This window comes from Arachis duranensis, chromosome 2, assembly GCF_000817695.3.
Source record: "Arachis duranensis cultivar V14167 chromosome 2, aradu.V14167.gnm2.J7QH, whole genome shotgun sequence".
Classification (NCBI taxonomy): Eukaryota; Viridiplantae; Streptophyta; class Magnoliopsida; order Fabales; family Fabaceae; genus Arachis; species Arachis duranensis.
This window is the reverse complement of record NC_029773.3, coordinates 93,601,437-93,619,657: the sequence shown is the minus strand read 5'-3', so window position 1 is coordinate 93,619,657 and position 18,221 is coordinate 93,601,437. Positions and strand designations below refer to the sequence as shown.

Sequence of the window (18,221 nt, the reverse complement as noted above, 5' to 3'; positions counted from 1 at the left end):
TCCAACGTGTGGCCTACACGTTAGGCTAGCAATGCCCCTGCTAGCTGAGGTCTGAGCCAGATGCATCTAGGTTAACGTCATAACCGCCGTTAACTACGGTTTTCTAGTCAGAGTCTCCCAAACCAATCCAAACCAAATCACTTATAAAAATCTCTAGTGCTTATAACATACTACTAAATTCCATAGCAAATCAATATATATAGGATTGCATACTAAAATTTAATTAAAATTTACATAAGGTCAAATAAGAAAACATTTATACTTTACAAAATATATAAATATCATCTCGTGTGTATTTTTATAAAATTGTAAGTTTCACAAATCAATATTTATTTTCAAAAATTCAGAAATCACAATAATAAAATATTTTCAAACTCCAAAATTAATGATTCAACATAGATATTGATAATAATATATTTAAAAACAATTATAGATATAATATCCACTCACAACTTGATTCCAAAGAACCGGAAGCAACTCTGAGCGCGTCAACGAGCTACCAAATGATGTCCAATAATTCTACAACTCTAGAAATATGACAATAATGATATTTGTGAGCTACTAATATTGTCAATTAACATAATTTTACTCACCTTGATAAAAGTCCCAAATTTTCTAACCCTAATAACCCTAATTCGGATTTATACATACCCATAAATATAGAGATGACAAAAATTGGGAATATGACTAATTATTGAGTCAAAGAGTTACCTTAAAACCTCAATAATAATTGGAACTCAAGGATTGAATGGTTCCTTCACTCATTAAGTTGAAATCACATGATTTGGAGGTTTTGAGAAAATAAGATTTTGAATAAACAGAGGTAGAGTAGAGAAGAAAAGAAAGCAAGATGATAAAGGTGAGTTTGATGATATAGGGTGGTTGATGCAAGGAGAAGAGATGAGGAATTGTAGTTGAGAAGGGAAGAGAAGAGAGGATTTTTAGTGTTGTTGTTAGGAAGAAATAAAAGAAGAAATGAAAGAAAGAAGGGGAGTGTCGAAGGAGGGGGGCACGGAGAAGAGAAAAGAAATGTTTAAGTGGGGGCATGTGCCCCCCACGTGCTCTCCCCCCCTTTCTTTTTTTTTTCTTGTCGGTCACTACAAGAATAAGAAGAAACTTGAAAAGGTATAAAATAAAAAGGAAAAAAAGAATAAGAAAAGAAGAAGAAGAAGAAGATGGTGATGATGATGAAAAAAAAAGAAGAAACAACAGAAAATGAGGAAGAGGAAGAGCAAGAGTTTTGAAATATGCAAAACTTATCAGCACATATATACCGAAAAATCTTAAATAATACACTCAAATATCTTCGTGTTACACCCAAATATCTTCGTGTTGCACCCAAATTTGTTGCAAATACAAAAAAATATTTTTTTAAATGTAAAACTTTTACATTACATTCAATTCAAATCATCAACAATGAAACATTATTCACCTACAGAATTATAAACTACTAACAAAAAAAATTAACTAGAATCGAACCACACCTCAACCACTTGATTGGATTCAAAATAATAATCAATTTTATTATGGTTCAATTGACAATCTGAATTTAAATTATTCATTATTTTTAATAATGAGATAACTGGTGACGAAGGAAAAAGAGGAAAAGAAAGGAGGAAAAAAATTACAATAAATAAAGAAGAAGAACTTGTAGTAACAATATGAAAAAAAATATGCGCGCGTTAATATAAATGACTTGTATAATAGCTCATATTTAAATATAGTAGTACGTTATTGAGGGGATAATGCTAAAATAAAGTACAGGTTAGCTTGTATTCGAAATTATTGAATTTGAGATGATTCGGAAATTATTCATCATAATTGAAATACATTTTAATATATTTTTTCTTCCTCAATAAAAATGGTTATTATTCCTTGAATAACTTGAAGAATAATTAAATTAGTTGTTTTCTTTTAAATAAGTAAGCTTTCTTATTCTTAGTTAGAATAGACAGAAATGTACATTTATCTAAACTTATAAGCATATAAATCTCAAATTTAATTAAGTATATTGATTTAGCTCTATTAATTTTATTTTTCAAAATTTGTTAAATCTTAAACTATAAGAATAATTTAAAAAGGAATTCTATTAATTAGATCTTCACCAAATAATCTAAGGTAATCACTTCTTTGATATATATGAAAAATATTATTCCTACACCAAATAATATTCTTGAGTTTTTGGAGAATTATTATTAAAAAAATACTAACATTAAAATAGTATTTATTATAAAGAATAAAAATAAACATCTGAAACATATCGTATTAGAATTGAGGTGAGAGATATCTCATATTTTTAAACTTTTCAATAATTCTATCATAAATAGATGTCAAACTAGGTTAATTTTTTTATATGTACATAAATTATCTTTGGAATAATACTTATACGTATGTTGGGAGGGGAGAATATATAATATATAACCAACGAATGAAATACATATTAAAATATAAATTTTATATTAAAAATATATCAAACAAACAACACATATAAATAATAAATATACAGAATAATTCACCAATAAACTAAAAGAGTCAAGACGTTAGGAAACTACTCTAACCTCTCAAATTGGACAACCATTGCATGTCGTCATTCCTCGTTATTATTATTTATGGTATCTCTTAATCTGACAAGTCAAAAATTAATCTATTTTTTATTTGAATTTTATTTATAAATTTGCTGTTGATTAATAGGTGATTGTATGCAATAGACAAGATTTGAATTGTTAACATTACTTACTTAACTGGACTAATGAATTAACCATTAGATTAATCTAAATTTATTATTATTATTATTGTTGTTATTATTATTATTATTATTATTATTATTAGTGGTGCTAACTATACTCCACATAAACTACACTTACCAGGTACGATACCAACCGCAAGAAGCATAAGGTTGTGGTTAATAATCTAGATAATAAAAGGAAGATCAGGGACCAATTACACATCTGTGCAGAGTTTGTGGCCAATGTGAGACCATCTTTCATTTTTAAGACCCAAAAAAATAGTTAGTGATAATCTTGAAGTTGGCATTATCTTATGGTGCTAGAAACTTTTCAAAAAGTTACTCTAGGTGTTTGTTTGCCCGAAAAACTTGAAAAAGAAAGAAAGTGCTATGTTGCTTATTAAATGTTTGAAAATAATTGATACCGCAATAATGATGAGCTTTAGCTCTCTTCTTCGCCTCATAATACAATTTAAGATTTAATTTGTTAAAGCGTCACGGCCTCGAATCTTAACAACCATCATTTTATCCAAGTTCTAAAACATATACATACGTCAAAGTCTCAACTAATGATTCAATATATAATTCGATGCATCTCAATTAAGTAATAAGATTGTCACGGACTCATCCATGATAGCCTTTCAAAAGAACATTACTCAATTAAATTGAGTATGTTGTTAACCAAATATGGAATTGCTTTACGAAATTGAATTAATCCTTGATCCTTGACTGTCACATTTGGATTTCCTAATGGATCGTAGCATGTTGTCATTAGTGCTTGCTTTTCATGTATCATTATTTTGGTCATGTATGTTGAATTAGAACAAAATAGCAGTAATATGTTTTTAAGGATATGAGAAGAAATAGAAGTAGAAACAAATATAAGAGTGAAAAATATTTTGTGCAAACTAATAGTAGAATAGTTGCATATATATACTGAATTTGATTTATTAAAACACAAAGATGCACATAAATTCAAAACAAATTGGCGTCGCCCGGACTCGAACCGGAGACCTTCAGTGTGTTAGACTGACGTGATAACCAACTACACCACGACACCAGGTGTTAAAGCAGCCAGGTCTTTCTTTGTAAGTCTTGTAAAGTTCTGTTTGTTCCTTCTTTTTTTGGGTTATGATCTCTTGCATAATTAAAAAATGATATGGAATATTCAAATAGTGGCAATAAGAATGGGTCCAATTAGGTACCAATTTTCTTTTTCCAATTTGTTAATAGTGTCATCCGTGCAATAATCTAGGAATAAAAAAACAAATGCAAGAGTGATTGTAGCCCAAGTCCAATCGATGGCGAGTTTAATTTGTTTATGAATATTGTCCAAATAATAATGATGTTCAATTCACTCTAGAGCAGAATTATACATGTGCAAATTATTTATAAACATTTACTCATTTACATAGGTGTATGTTCATCTAAACTGCTACTGTGTTATTTATTCACGGTGTTAACTGATGATCAAAGTTGTTGTATAGGCTTTTGCTAACATACATGCATGATTCTCATCAATATTATGAACTTGGCTAGCAGGGGCAATTAATCGATCCACAGACTCACAAATACAATGCACTACTCTCTTCTGATCTGTTCATATATATGTAGTCGGCCTAGCTAGACATTACGCAACATTAATATATAAATCACTATAAAGGTTTGAAATGAATGGAAATATATCCTTTCAATGTCATATACTTTGTTTGTTCTAGTTATTGCTTGCTTGTCACCTTCTTAAAAGATGGGCATAGGGGAAGAATGTTTAGAGATGCTTGTATTTGGTAGTATTATTGGTATGATGTGATACCAATACCATGGTCCTCTTGCACAAAAATCCACGAAAAGGGAACATGCATAGATCCAATCCAACGAGACATAATAAGACCAACTTGATTCTGTTATTATTTGGTTTCTTCTTCTTGGAATTAATCAAACTCATAATCAATTTTCTTTATCCCCCTCGTTGCATGGGACAGCTGCTTTGATATCTACTGTGCGTTACAACTACACATGCCTCTCTCTATATTTCAATTTTTCAATGAGTGAAACCATCAATCCATGCATCAATTGAAAATTTGAAGCTAGCCCCACCTCCTCTCACAGTCTTACATATCTTTTTATTAATGTTCATATCTATAAAGTCAAGTGTCATAGAATGAGATCTTGAATTTATGGGAAAAAGAAGAAAAAGACTCTGCAAACTGTTGTTATAGTTTTTCGTGTGTGTATCTATGTGTTATTGTTTAATGGGAATTAAAAGAACATTCAATTCAATTCAAATGCGGCCTTTAATTTCTTTAAATTAGAAGCAATTAATTAATTTTGAGTAGTTTCTAATTTAAAATTTGAATTAAATCATGATTCCGTTAGTTATGGCAAGTAATTAATTTTGAGTAGTTATGGTAATTAATTAATTTTGAGTAGTTTTCATTTAAAATTTAAATCAAATCAAAATTTTCGTCAGAATCAAATTAGGATTATTTCTCTCTCTCAATATGGTGTAAACTCTTCTCTCATTCTCTCCTTAAAGCAAAAGTCGGTACAGTGCCGCTATGGTTACCAGTCGCCGTCGGACATCGTGCCGACACTCTTCCGACTAGCACCGTCGTCCGCACAGGCCACCGTACGTAGGGAGGACGCGCATATTGTGTGAGTCGACCTCGCAGCACCGCAGCAACCCGGATATCTAGCGCCTCCATTGCAGCCGGTTTGTGCATTCTTCCTGTCGCCGGATGTTCACTTTCTCTGTGAACTTGGATGGTTATTCTTGGGTGCTTAGTTGTAGACGATGATTGCTTGTTATGATTTATACACATTCACATTGGATGTTCGTTTTTGTATGATTTTGGATGTTCACTTTCTCAGTTTTCATGAATGTTTATTCTTCGAGTAATTCAACAAGACCCATACAGCAGCGCTTGGATGATGCGAGCGCGGAGTTCGGGGCTGCAACTCATGTCGGCGACGCTGACAGTTGCAGGTCACGGATGTTCGACCACGTGAGGAGTGATGGAGGTTCTTCCGGTGAGGGTGTTGGCGCGAGAAGGCGGAGCACGACAGTTCTGGTCGGCAGGAACGGAGGCTACACGTCGCGCAGAAATAGAACGGTAGAACGCAGATTGCTGCGCACACAGCGGGACGGCGGAGAAATGGTGGTTTTCTGCGGAACAAACAATGGAATTTTTTGGAGGGTAGGTAATAGTGGGTGATGAAAGGTTAATGTGAAAGAATTTGGAGTAAATTTGGGGTAGATATTACAAAAGGTAACTAGAAATTAGGGATAGATAATGATATTTAATTTACATTATTAATATATATTGGGCCAAATAAATAGTTCATTGTCTTTTTAGCGAGACTCTTAAATTAATTATTTGAGACGAGACACAAAATTTATCTCTGGTATATATATACGATGAATGGATATTTTTTAATAATAATGAATGCTCGCTATAGGCCAGGTTTTAAAATAGTACTAGCTTAGTAATACTTATTACTATCTATATGTATATGTATGAGCACCAAATGCCTAAGCTACTTGATTATATCACACAATTATACCTGTTTGTTGTTGTGTAGAAGCATACCATTGAATGACTTGGAATATTGAAAATGAAGTCCTTTCATGTGCGTGTATATGGACCAAGCCAATAAGTACACGTTCGTTTAAATGTGCTTAATAATTGCGCGTTGTTGATATAATTAGTGTATAGTTGGAGTCAAATATTTGATTCTTATTAGTTTTAATTTCTAGCTAGTTTTTATATGAATGAATTGATGTAGTATTACTTATATATTAATTAAATTGTTTTTAATTAAAGGCTACTATAGGCTATTATATGTTATATACTCATCATCAATATAATCGGTTTCGCATAATAGAAAAATGATTGGTGATCTAAAAGGAGATCTAGATGCTAAAAGCATCAAATGAAACTATACGCACGTGGCTGTGGATGTGGCATGAACAGTGGAAACTCAGGTATAATTGACTTCACGTGAAGTTGATATCTGAGAGTTGTTAGATGATTTGACTGATTTGACTAAATTTTCATTTAACAGTTTTTTTTCAGATATCAACCTCACATGAAATCAACTTCACCTGAATTTTCACCGGCATGAATATATATTATCATATCCTTCTTTTGTTCAAGTGACTTGCCATAGGTAAAATAATAATAATAATAATAATAATAAACAGAAAAAATGTGTATATTAAATTATAATTTAAATGACATAATTTTACTTCTTCATTTAGAGATTTTAAATTTGAATTTCACTCCTAACTTTAAAAAATAAAAAATAAAGCAATAACTAACACACAATAATGAGACAAATTAGGAGTGCCCAGTGGCTGTGGGTCCATGACACAACGCAAACTGAGGATTGAGGAATGTATGTGTGGTTTTTCATTTTTATATTTTTATTTTTGGGTGAGGGAGACTACATACAGTAGCAGGTACAAACTCCTTTTAGTTTGTTCTTCTGTTCTTGCTCATATATCTTTATCAATTTAGACATCCAAGCAGCACAATCTTCTTATCAAATTCGCCCCATCCAATCATCAAATTTGTCTACACGTATTTGTTTATTCCATCCTATAATTAAACTAAGCCTATTATTTCTTCTTTACAATATGCATAGTATGATCTAACTCAAATATAATTATTTGATCACAATTTTATATATGAACATAGAGTCTACATATATATATGGGAAACGAAATTGATTCAACGGAAAGCTATACTGCATCAAATGAAACAATAAATTCGTTTATTAATATCTCTCTCTCAAGATTCGTAGAGGTTTCTGATAATATATATATATTTGCAAAGGGAACAGGTGTGACCGTGTGAGGACAGTAAATCAATGGGGATGGGGTCGGTTTCTGAAGATTCTGCATAATACAGTAGTGTTTCTATATATGTTTGGTTCTGGAATAAATGTCGAATAATTAAACTCACAAATTTCAGAATGCACGAGATCATGTATTTGTGTTTGTTTGGACTTTGGAGATTTACCCAGTTTCGCCCCCCTAGAAATTTGGACCTGAATCATGAAGCTTTATAATTAATAATAAAAATAATAATAATGAGAAATGTTAGAGACCAGCAGAATTTGTGATGTATAGCCATCAATTAGCCATCATCAATATTTTTAATGGTGTGAGATGATATTTAATAGTGTAAAATTATTCAATTTACTTTTAATGATTAAGTGCGAGCCAAATTTCAATAAAAGTGATGGCCGTAGACTTTCTCTTATTTGAATATACAGATAGTAAGATTTGATTTTCTTGGACTGTTACTAACTCCATTACCATGGTTCCGCATTTTGTGCTACACTGCATACATCATAAATATATGGATCTCAAAAGTTTAAACTAATTTTGGAGTTCACCAAAGATTGAACTCGACATTTCGAATCTAGCATTCTAATACCATACATGATACCACTCATCCAAAAAGCTTCAACTGATGGAAAAGAGTAACATTAATGATTATATCTCTAATATTCACTAAACCTCCATTGTCCATATTGTATAGATATTCTATTGGCTCCTCATACTTTCCCTAAATATATACACACAAAATTTGAGTAATAGTCTTTGAGATATTCTAGCTATAATAATCTAATAATGGAGGCATACACATGCTGAGGAATAGATATATTAAGAATGCTTTCCCTCTTAATTATATTCATGTAGTATTCTACCACATAATCAGCAAATATTTTGGCCAAAACACAATCCATAGACCATAGGGTCTTTCAAATTAAAGCACTAAAAACGCGTATTGCGATAATGGAAACGTTGTAGTATTTTTGGAAGTGATAATCCAGCAGAGCTATGTACAGATGTCAATAATTAAATTAAAATTTGCAAGGCAAGACTAATTAAGCTTAAATTGAAGGAAATTAATTGTTAACTACAACTACTTATTATACACAAGAATAATAAAAATAATGCATGGCACTTAATTCGATCTCAATAGGCTTGCGGGGACGACGGGGAATCCATGGCATGGATGGATGCATAAGGTGTGTCCGTTTCTCGTTGGACTTAAACTACTTTAACATCAAATTCAATTACAATTTCTTCTAATTGGTTTGTGAAAACAGTAATCCATTATTAAAAAAATCATTATACTCTTTTGTCGTTACATGCATGTTTATTATTTTAAATTAGCGTAACATTATTATTGTTTAACTGTGCTGTGCCTACTCCCAAAGACATATTCTAATTAGAAAATGCATGTCTACTGATGATGAGTAGTGAGCTGATGAAGAATGATCATTGGATACCAAAATAATAAGGATGTGGAAATAACACACATGATATAGATCGATTGGAATGGGAGGCTCTACAATCCAGATGCATCAAGCCAAAAGCAGTTGAGTTGTCTCATACTTTTATAACATAACACATTGTGTTCTCCTCCAATTATTATAAATTTAATTATTATATATATATCCCTATTGTTCCAATAATCAATAATCTTGCAATGTATAAGATGTAACTCCCCCGGGCCCTACTCATGCAGTTCCTGATTATTGTCAAATAGCTTGGTCCCACACACCTGATGTAGTGGTTTATCATCTAATCATACTCTATATATATATTAATTTTAGTTTCAAAATTTAAGTGGTTTAATATATATTATTCCATCAAATTAATAAATAATACAATACTCCAGTTTCAATAACAACTTAAAGGACACTTGCAAATTTTTTGCCCCTAGCATTCCCCGTTTAAATTTATAGAATATATATACTTTATTATCTAGAATAAGCTAACCTTGGTTGACCAATTAATTATATTCTATATCGATCCAACTGAATTACTCACTACTTATTTCGTTTAATTTGATTGTTAGCTTTCACGCCTAAAATATGTTCCTAGCCAATTCCAGTAGCTTGTCAAGGTCCCAAAATTTGATGATGCAATCTTAATTACTTTGAAATTTTTTTACCAATTTGTGATTGAGTTAAAATTGCACTTGTCAAAGTCTTTTTCTACTGATAACAAACTGAGTAAATTGAGTATATATAGAGCGAGCTACTAGTCCATGGACCATCGCTTTAAATATATTTTGTATAGCACGATAAAAGTTTGGTAAGAACAACAATCATATCATAATTGACAGCTTCATCAAATGTGTGAACATGTATATATATATATATATATATATATACAGTGGCAGTGCTAGCTAGCTGTATCTCTTTCTAAACCATTGATTAGATTAAATGGGGCCAGACTAATTACGTATGTAGATATCATATATATGGTCTCAAAAAACTAGCTGATGAGCTATATATAGATAACATAAATATTCTTCTTCATGTTTATATGAATGTGAATTATTCTTCAAAAAGGGGTATGAACAACATAGAATGGTCCTTGTGTTAGTTGGTTATTTAAAAATATTAGGCTTATTATGCTTGTTAGGACGGTAAATAAAGTCAACTAATCTATGTTAATTGTGCATATGGACCAAGTGGAATAAGAAGGATCCGATTGGAGATGAATGAGAAAATTTAAGGTCCTTTGAGATACAATGGTGCCGCCTATGGAATATATAGTATATGTATCAATCCTCACTCTTATTAATTATTGACCCTAATGGAAATGGAAATAGGCTTAGTTGAGATGGGAATGAAAAAGGTCAATGTTGTTGTGATGATGCCAAATTTCGATCACACATACATGAGACACGCAGGCAGTGCAGTATATATAGGGTTACTGGTGATAGACACCGAAAAAGTTATGCCGAGGAATCGGAATATACAAAAAATATCAAAGCTATATATGTAAACCTTAGTCACGTGACTGGAACTGGGCAGAGAACTAAAATAGACAATGCCATGATCTATAGATTTCCACTACAAAATGATTCCATTACCCAGAGAATTTTAATGCATAATAATTATTATTTGGTATAAACTATAATTAAAGTAGATATATATAGTATAGTTGAAGCTGGATTGGATCAATTAATAATTCTAGCTAGCGAGCCCAACAAATTAAAAGAAACATATATATTGGTCTTGGATTGGTGATGATATCGTCATGTAGTTATATATCTCATCATCAATAATGGAAGGGAGTGGACACTGCTATACTGTGTATGTGAGGTAAAATGTCTTCGTCACTCAAGCAATCCTCAGATCAGATCTATCCTTAAGTAAGTGGTTAGTTGGAAATATTCCTTTTTACAATAATTTATACATTATTCTTATTAGAAAATGTTAAAACTATTTTCTTATGAAAATCTTTACATTAAAAATATGCTTTGTTTATTTAGTTACATTTAAAAAAAAATATCTTTATAACATATATTAAAATTAAATCCTATAATTTATTATCTAATGATAAAAAAAACATCTTCACATAAAAATAATTATAAAATTTGTATGATAATATCCACCATTTTATTATTATTCACAAGCAAATTAAAATGATGGATTGATACTAAAATTAAAAAAAAAAGGGTTAATAAATTATGTGCATACATATATCACAATCATCACAAGTAGCAGAGTTAAGACAGTGCTGTGCTACAAAGTAGGAGGGGCATCCCACCAGCAAGCTTAGGCTTTATGGAAGCTAATAAGTAACGTCTTCATCGTCATGACCAAACAATTATATATCATTCAATACATACCATCATATATATTCTCAGACATGCACGTTTCCTTGCAAACCTAACGTAAATTGTATGCGTGTACATCTACCTACATATCAACAAATTAGTGTCTTGTTACGTTCTATGTGGAGGGATAGCTACTTCTTTACTTGTTATACCTGTCTTCTTAATGACATATACTTCTTTTATATTTATAACCTTAGATTCTCTTTCTCTTTCGTTAGCTGCACTTGCACTTCCCTTCTGTACCTGAAGATGCTAGCAAACTAACTGTACTATACTACAAGTTAAAAAAAAAATGACTTTTCAACATATATATGACTCACCATAATAACTTGTCATAAAATGATTACATTATTTTTTTCATTTTTCAATATTTTTAATTTTTTTTTATAATAGACTTGTTGACTTTAATTTAAATGAAAATGTGAAGATATACATACATATTAGTTCTTAGTTCTTAATTTGAGTGGTGTTAGCATTAGACTTATGAGAGTGTAGCTAGAACATGGATGGGTATAGCATTAGCAGTTCATTGGACGGTGGCTGATGAAAGGTGTCCCCACACTAATATTTTTGTGGGGTCCCCTACTCTCTCTCACACACACACACTGACAGGGGTATCACGGACGGTCCTATCACCTTACTTGCTTTGGGAAACGAGAACCCTCCCTACACACCCTCATTATTATATTATATCTACAAATAAACATCAATTATTTCACTAATACTATACATACCTACGAAAAAGGTTTTCAAATACACATATATATACATACATTATTTTACAAACCTTCCTATTTGCTACATTATCATACAACACAAATAGAGATATGGCCTAGGCATACCTTAATATTTGAAATGGATAACACGTACAATTATAACATAAAAAATCTGAGTAGATTTAATCTCAAAATCCAAATAAAATAAGATTTTTATATTTAATTTTACAGATACAGAAATGATTAAAGAAGTCCTATATATACAAGAAAAAATTTCCGTTACAAAGACGAGAGAAATAACGTTGCATTGAAAATCTGATATATCTCTGACCCTGGATCGTCATCTGACGGTGCCTCTCTCTTTCTCTGTTGACTGATTTAATCTAATCTCTAAGCTAGCATGACAATAAGAAAGGTAGTGTTGGTCGCCGTAATTATGGCTTAATGATTCCAGAGGGCAGAGCTGATAAAGTGTGAAATAAAAGGCAAGAGCGAAGAGGCACGCAACAATATTTTGAACCTTGATTTCCTACATACACAACACAAGGAGTCAAACACACATCTACCAGCTAGTCTACTACTATGATTCACCTCTCGAGATATTCATCCGCAGCAACATCATTTTAATTTATTCACCTTTAAGAAAAGGTTTAGTACTTTAAAAGCCTTTTATTAATATTATAATAAGCAAGCAATTGGGGTTTGAGGTGTGTCAACAAAAGATATATACATATATAGAGTATACAACAATTCCCCAACATATTCAAATATTATTGTTTAGTAGGCGAAAAGGCAGCCCCTCTCAAGTCTCAAACACAAAGACACATTACTATTTCACATTAATTGTGTGTGAGAAAGAGAGAGAAATAGTGAAATACCATACTATAGCTAGTTTTATACTCGACTTCATTTCTTTATGTGCCTTGTTTGTTGTTTGACACCTTAATTATTTATATACACATAGGCATAGACATACATGAGAAAGTATGAATTGCGAGTACAGGGGTGGGCCAGGAAGATATATGGGTGTCAGCGTCTTTGAGGATATATAGCAGTGATGAGAAAGAGAGAAGCATCCAAAATTAAAATCGAGTGTTCACTTATTAGGTTCCGATCCCTGAAGCTGAAATGATGAACCCTAACCCTAATAATAAAGGGAGTGAAGAAGGAGGAGTAATCCAGAAGAAAAAGAGAAACCATCCAGGAACACCAGACCCGGAAGCGGAGGTAATAGCGCTGTCGCCCAAGACGCTAATGGCCACAAACAGGTTCATATGCGAGATATGCAACAAAGGGTTCCAGAGGGACCAGAACCTTCAGCTGCACAGGAGGGGACACAACCTGCCATGGAAGCTGAGGCAGAGATCCAACAAGGGCTCCAAGAAGTACGCCGTCCAATCCGATTGGAAGGCTCACAGCAAGACCTGCGGCACTCGCGAGTACAAATGTGATTGCGGCACCCTCTTCTCCAGGAAGGATAGCTTCATCACCCACAGAGCTTTCTGCGATGCTTTGGCTCTCGAGACCTCCTCCCTTCTCCTTCCCCCCTCCACTACAAATCTCAATTTCCACACCCAACAACCACCTCCTCCTCCTTCTCATGCCCTCATTCCTCCTCTTCATTTCAATCACTCCCCTAACTTATCCCTATGGCTCAACCATCATCAACAACACGCCACTTCCTCTCATGATAATAATAGTAATCTTGTCGGACTCTATCATCACAATGCGTCTTCTTCCTTGCCTTTACCTGACATTGTGCAAATGAATAACTTCACCCACAATAGTAATAGTGCAAACCACCTTTCACTCTCTTCCTCCTCACTACCTGCTATTGGAAAATCATCAGATAACTTGGCTTCTATTTATACTTCTGACGGTCAAAGCACCACCACCGATAACAATAACAACCAATTATCTCCCATGTCAGCAACCGCACTTCTTCAGAAAGCAGCTCAGATGGGTTCCACAAGATCAACCACCACTCCTTCCATTTTCAGTGCTACTTTTGGGGTAATGACCTCATCATCATCTAATAATTCAAACCATGCTCATGCTGGGGATTTTGCTTCAACTAGTAGCTTCACCTCATTCACGCATTCTTCCAACACTTATGATCAGCTAGTTATGCAAACTGCAGCACAAAATAGTACCACGGATCCTGCGGGGAACTTGAAGCTCCCTCATCATGCCGGTTCAAACTCAGCGTCGATGGAACATAACTTGACGAGAGATTTTCTCGGGGTCAGCGGTGCTGGTGAAGGACCCGCTGGCCTTCATCAGTTCCTACCACAAGAGCTTGCAAAGTTTGCTTCTTCCATGGGGCTCACCCAATTCACTACCAATTAGTGAATTGTTTTTTATTTTGCGGCAACTATCATCAATTTCATGTTATATCATGGTTAGAAATGTTTCTTCTGATCTTCAACATGTAGAATATGTGGACATAAGAGTAAGGTGAATATAAGTAAGATACAAAGTTTTAGTCCTACAGTTCTATATCTTCATTTTAAAATGCTTTGTAACATTTTCTCTACTAGTTTATTTATATATATTATTCCACTCTCATGTCTATATTCCGTTAATGTTCAAATAGCAAAGCCATGATAACTTACATATCTTCCTTTTGGAGTAGAATTATTTAGAAATTGAGCTAGCTGAGGTTCATGAAGCATAATATAATGATGGGTAGGAACTAGGAAGAGAAGACCAAATATAGACTCCTCACAGTGTAACCTATTAATTGTAGTAGGGACTAGGGAGTAGGGACCACTACTATATGCATGTCTCTCTAACGAGATGACTAAATTAAAGGGAATAGGGAACACCCCTCAAATCATGCATATGCTTTTTTATTTTTTTTTCCAAACTCTTGTTTTATCTTCTGTCTAAACTTGTTGGGAGAAGTAGTGGAGGGAAACAATATTTTTTTAAAATGAAAAGAAATTGATTTTATAAGCACATTGAGATAGTATATTATTCTATTTCTGGTTAATTTTTATGTGAAACGCCAAAAACACATGTTACGTACTACATACTATTCTCGTGTTGACCGTCAAAATTCAAATCCTTTTCTACTGGCATGGCGGGGTTAATCGGAAGAAAGAAGAAAAGAAATAGTATATTATTACAGTACGTAGCTGGTTGAAACCTTATCACAATCTGATTCCTTTGGATATGTCTTGCCAACTTTTCTGTTAATAATTCAGTGGTGTTTTCAGGTGATGTGGTCTTTTCATCACCAATTCTGGTAGATGAAAAATTATTCCACCATACGACAAATTATAGATATACAAATTTTTTAGATATTCCCCGAGTATAGTACTTTAGTATATAGATCACCTTTGTCCTATTACACAAGCAGCAGGTTAAGGGTATTGTATATATATATATAAGTTGATAAATATTAAGATTTAGAAACTTTTGAATGTATATTTATTATTTTTCTGGGGTAAGGTATAACTCGTCCTACTGAAGAATTGAGCTTGTTTTTGCTTTAGATGGAAAAAGTTGGTGAAAATATCTACAAAAGTACTCTAACCTTCAAATTAATAAAAAGAGAAGATGAATATGATGTTACTTAAAGTAAGTAACATATTTTTTACAGAATTTGGTATTTATAGAATGTTACTTTTTTAGAGAAGTTAAAATATTTACTTATTTTTTGATATCTTAATTTATTTTTGACCAGATTATTATCAAGATTTTTTCTAACTAAAAATAAATCACGTTTATTATTGTGTTTGAATTTCGATTTATAGACATAATTACACTGAATTATAACTAGCAGATCACTTATTATTATTCATTATGCATTTAAATTAAGCATTATTTGTGGTAGATAGGAAGTGAAGAAAGACACAGAAGAGTATGTACTTGTTAAGTTACTAGCTTGGGAGAATCTACAATGTAGGTGCCAGACTGGCTTTTAAATGGTACATACACCCTGATTCTCTCGTAACGATGGCAAGGCCAAGGACACGATTGAAACAGTGAAAGTAATTCCTTTAATTTGATTTTGATTTGTCAAGTGTCATCAACTACACCGTGCTAGTAGTAGTTGAAGCTAATAATAAGCTAACTGAAAATCATATTTTAATTATTCCTAGTATAATTACCACTAGACCTTGTTAGTTGAAAATCAAGGTCAGCTGAATTCGTGGTCAAAGCGATTGAATTTGACGCTACTGCTTCTTTGCTTTGACAGTTCGTGGTTACTATCGTCTAATGCTTGTAGCTCTCTGCATACACAGTAACTATAAAGTGTGTGTCTGAGTCTTTCCAATTTGGATTGAATAGTCCCGAAAACGATGCAAATACCAGTAAATCATTACTGATTGATGTTATGCATATCTATCTACACTACACACTGACCACCATAACTACTAGCTGTTTAGATTATCATAACCAAATAATAAGAAATAAAACTCTTCTATTTTTGTAACAACAATAATAGTAATAATAGTTTGAACAGAAGAATGGTAAATTAAAACTCGATAAAATAAGTAGTCATGGGGATGTAGCTCAGATGGTAGAGCGCTCGCTTAGCATGCGAGAGGTACGGGGATCGATACCCCGCATCTCCAATTTTATTCATGTTTTCTATACTGATGATGCGACTTCTTCATTTTGAGTCAAAAACAAAATTCATACAATCAACACTTGAAAGTGCATAAACAATATTAGTTCAAGATTGTTATTAACGTTATATATCTTCTCAACAAATTGCCTTGATCGATTTATTGAATTATTAATTTTTCATTTTTGAGCAGAATGTTACAAGTCAGACTTGTAGTCTTTGTTTCAAATGCAATTATCATTATTCTTGTATTGTCAATAATATCATTAATCGAAATTTCATTTTGTAAGTCATTGATTTACTTATTGCTTTCCAGCACCAATCACTTTGCCAAATTCACCATACTAAATCCAAATGAACAAAACAAGGGGGAAAAAAAAAAGAATACAGTAGTAACTATTTACAAAACACAAGTATAAACAAAGAATAACAATTTCACTAAATCAAAACGTAAACATTTAACTAGTGATGGCAAAGTCACAATAACATACCATATCACCTTAGCTGAAATTCTTGATGTGAATTACCAACTACGTGTTCAGCTGAGGTTTTGCGAAGCTATTTGAATGAGTTACAGCAGTAATAGCAGATTTTGACTTTTCTCGTGAAGATCCCAAAGCATCTAGGAAGAACTTCTTGTTAGGGATAATACCATCTCTATCCATATGCCTTAGCAATTTATCCACAAGCTCCTTCAAGTTGGCTTTAGTGTAAACCCTAAGAAGCTTATATGTTGAAGCATCAGGAAATACTTGAAAAGCAATTGCCCTCTCCAACAGAGAATCTGCTTCCAATGGTAAACCATTTATGCGGTAAACATCAAGCATAACACTTAGGGTTGATGCTTTTATTTGAGATTTTGACTCAATTAGCCCTTCAAATAAATCTCTAGCTTTGGAAATGCAATCACAGTATCCATATATGTAGATGAGACTTTTGTACCATGTCAGTCATTTTTTCTGAAAACATTTTCTGCTTTCTCCTTCAATCGTGCCTTGCCATAGTTCAGAATTATGGAATTAAACGTAGGCAGTGTTGGTTTCTCCTTGGACCTCAACAAACTCTTGAATACTTGTTCCATCTTATCGAATTCCTGCTTCTTCCCGTATGCATTGATGAGCAAATTAAAGGTAGTCAAGTCAGGGCTTACGCTTATGGCTTTTCAATCGAGCAAGTACTGATTCCATTTCGCGGATCATTCCATTCTTTCGAAAAGCATCCATGACACCAATAGACGTGTAATGATACTCTCATCAAGATCCTCGAACAAAGAATTCACCTGATCGCGATAAGAGCATTATACACACAAGTAGGCATAAAGCATTTATCACCAGCCCTATGTTTGACGGTCTTGCGTGAGTCTTGCGTTCATGAGCCAATAAAATTATCCACTTGTTGAAGGACTACCTATTATACAATCTGCTGGAAATTAATCATATTTCATAGAGAAATTAATAGATACATGTAACGTATGTGTATAACTGTATATAGTATGGAAGAGTGACATAGATTGAACTAAGAGAGGTAAATAACAGAGAGAGAGATGA

At 32.8% G+C, this 18,221-nt stretch overlaps 1 protein-coding gene and 2 non-coding genes across 3 annotated transcripts; 2 read left to right on the top strand and 1 right to left on the bottom strand.

The window, feature by feature from the left end:
• Positions 1-3,711: 3,711 nt before the first annotated feature.
• TRNAV-AAC (transfer RNA valine (anticodon AAC)) lies at positions 3,712-3,785 on the bottom strand. Its single transcript has one exon. It is a non-coding gene; the product is annotated as a tRNA-Val (tRNA).
• Positions 3,786-13,223: 9,438 nt separating this feature from the next.
• Positions 13,224-14,657, top strand: LOC107463670 (zinc finger protein JACKDAW-like). Its single transcript, XM_016082519.3, has one exon. It carries the CDS (start codon positions 13,224-13,226, stop codon positions 14,442-14,444), a length of 1,221 nt encoding a protein of 406 aa, XP_015938005.1. The 3' UTR covers positions 14,445-14,657.
• Positions 14,658-16,608: 1,951 nt separating this feature from the next.
• On the top strand, positions 16,609-16,681 carry TRNAA-AGC (transfer RNA alanine (anticodon AGC)). Its single transcript has one exon. It is a non-coding gene; the product is annotated as a tRNA-Ala (tRNA).
• The last annotated feature ends 1,540 nt before the right edge of the window (positions 16,682-18,221 follow it).

What these genes read in the sequence shown, in the direction of transcription:
- LOC107463670 (XM_016082519.3), top strand. Translation starts at nt 13,224, where the DNA reads ATGATGAACCCTAACCCTAATAATAAAGGGAGTGAAGAAGGAGGAGTA.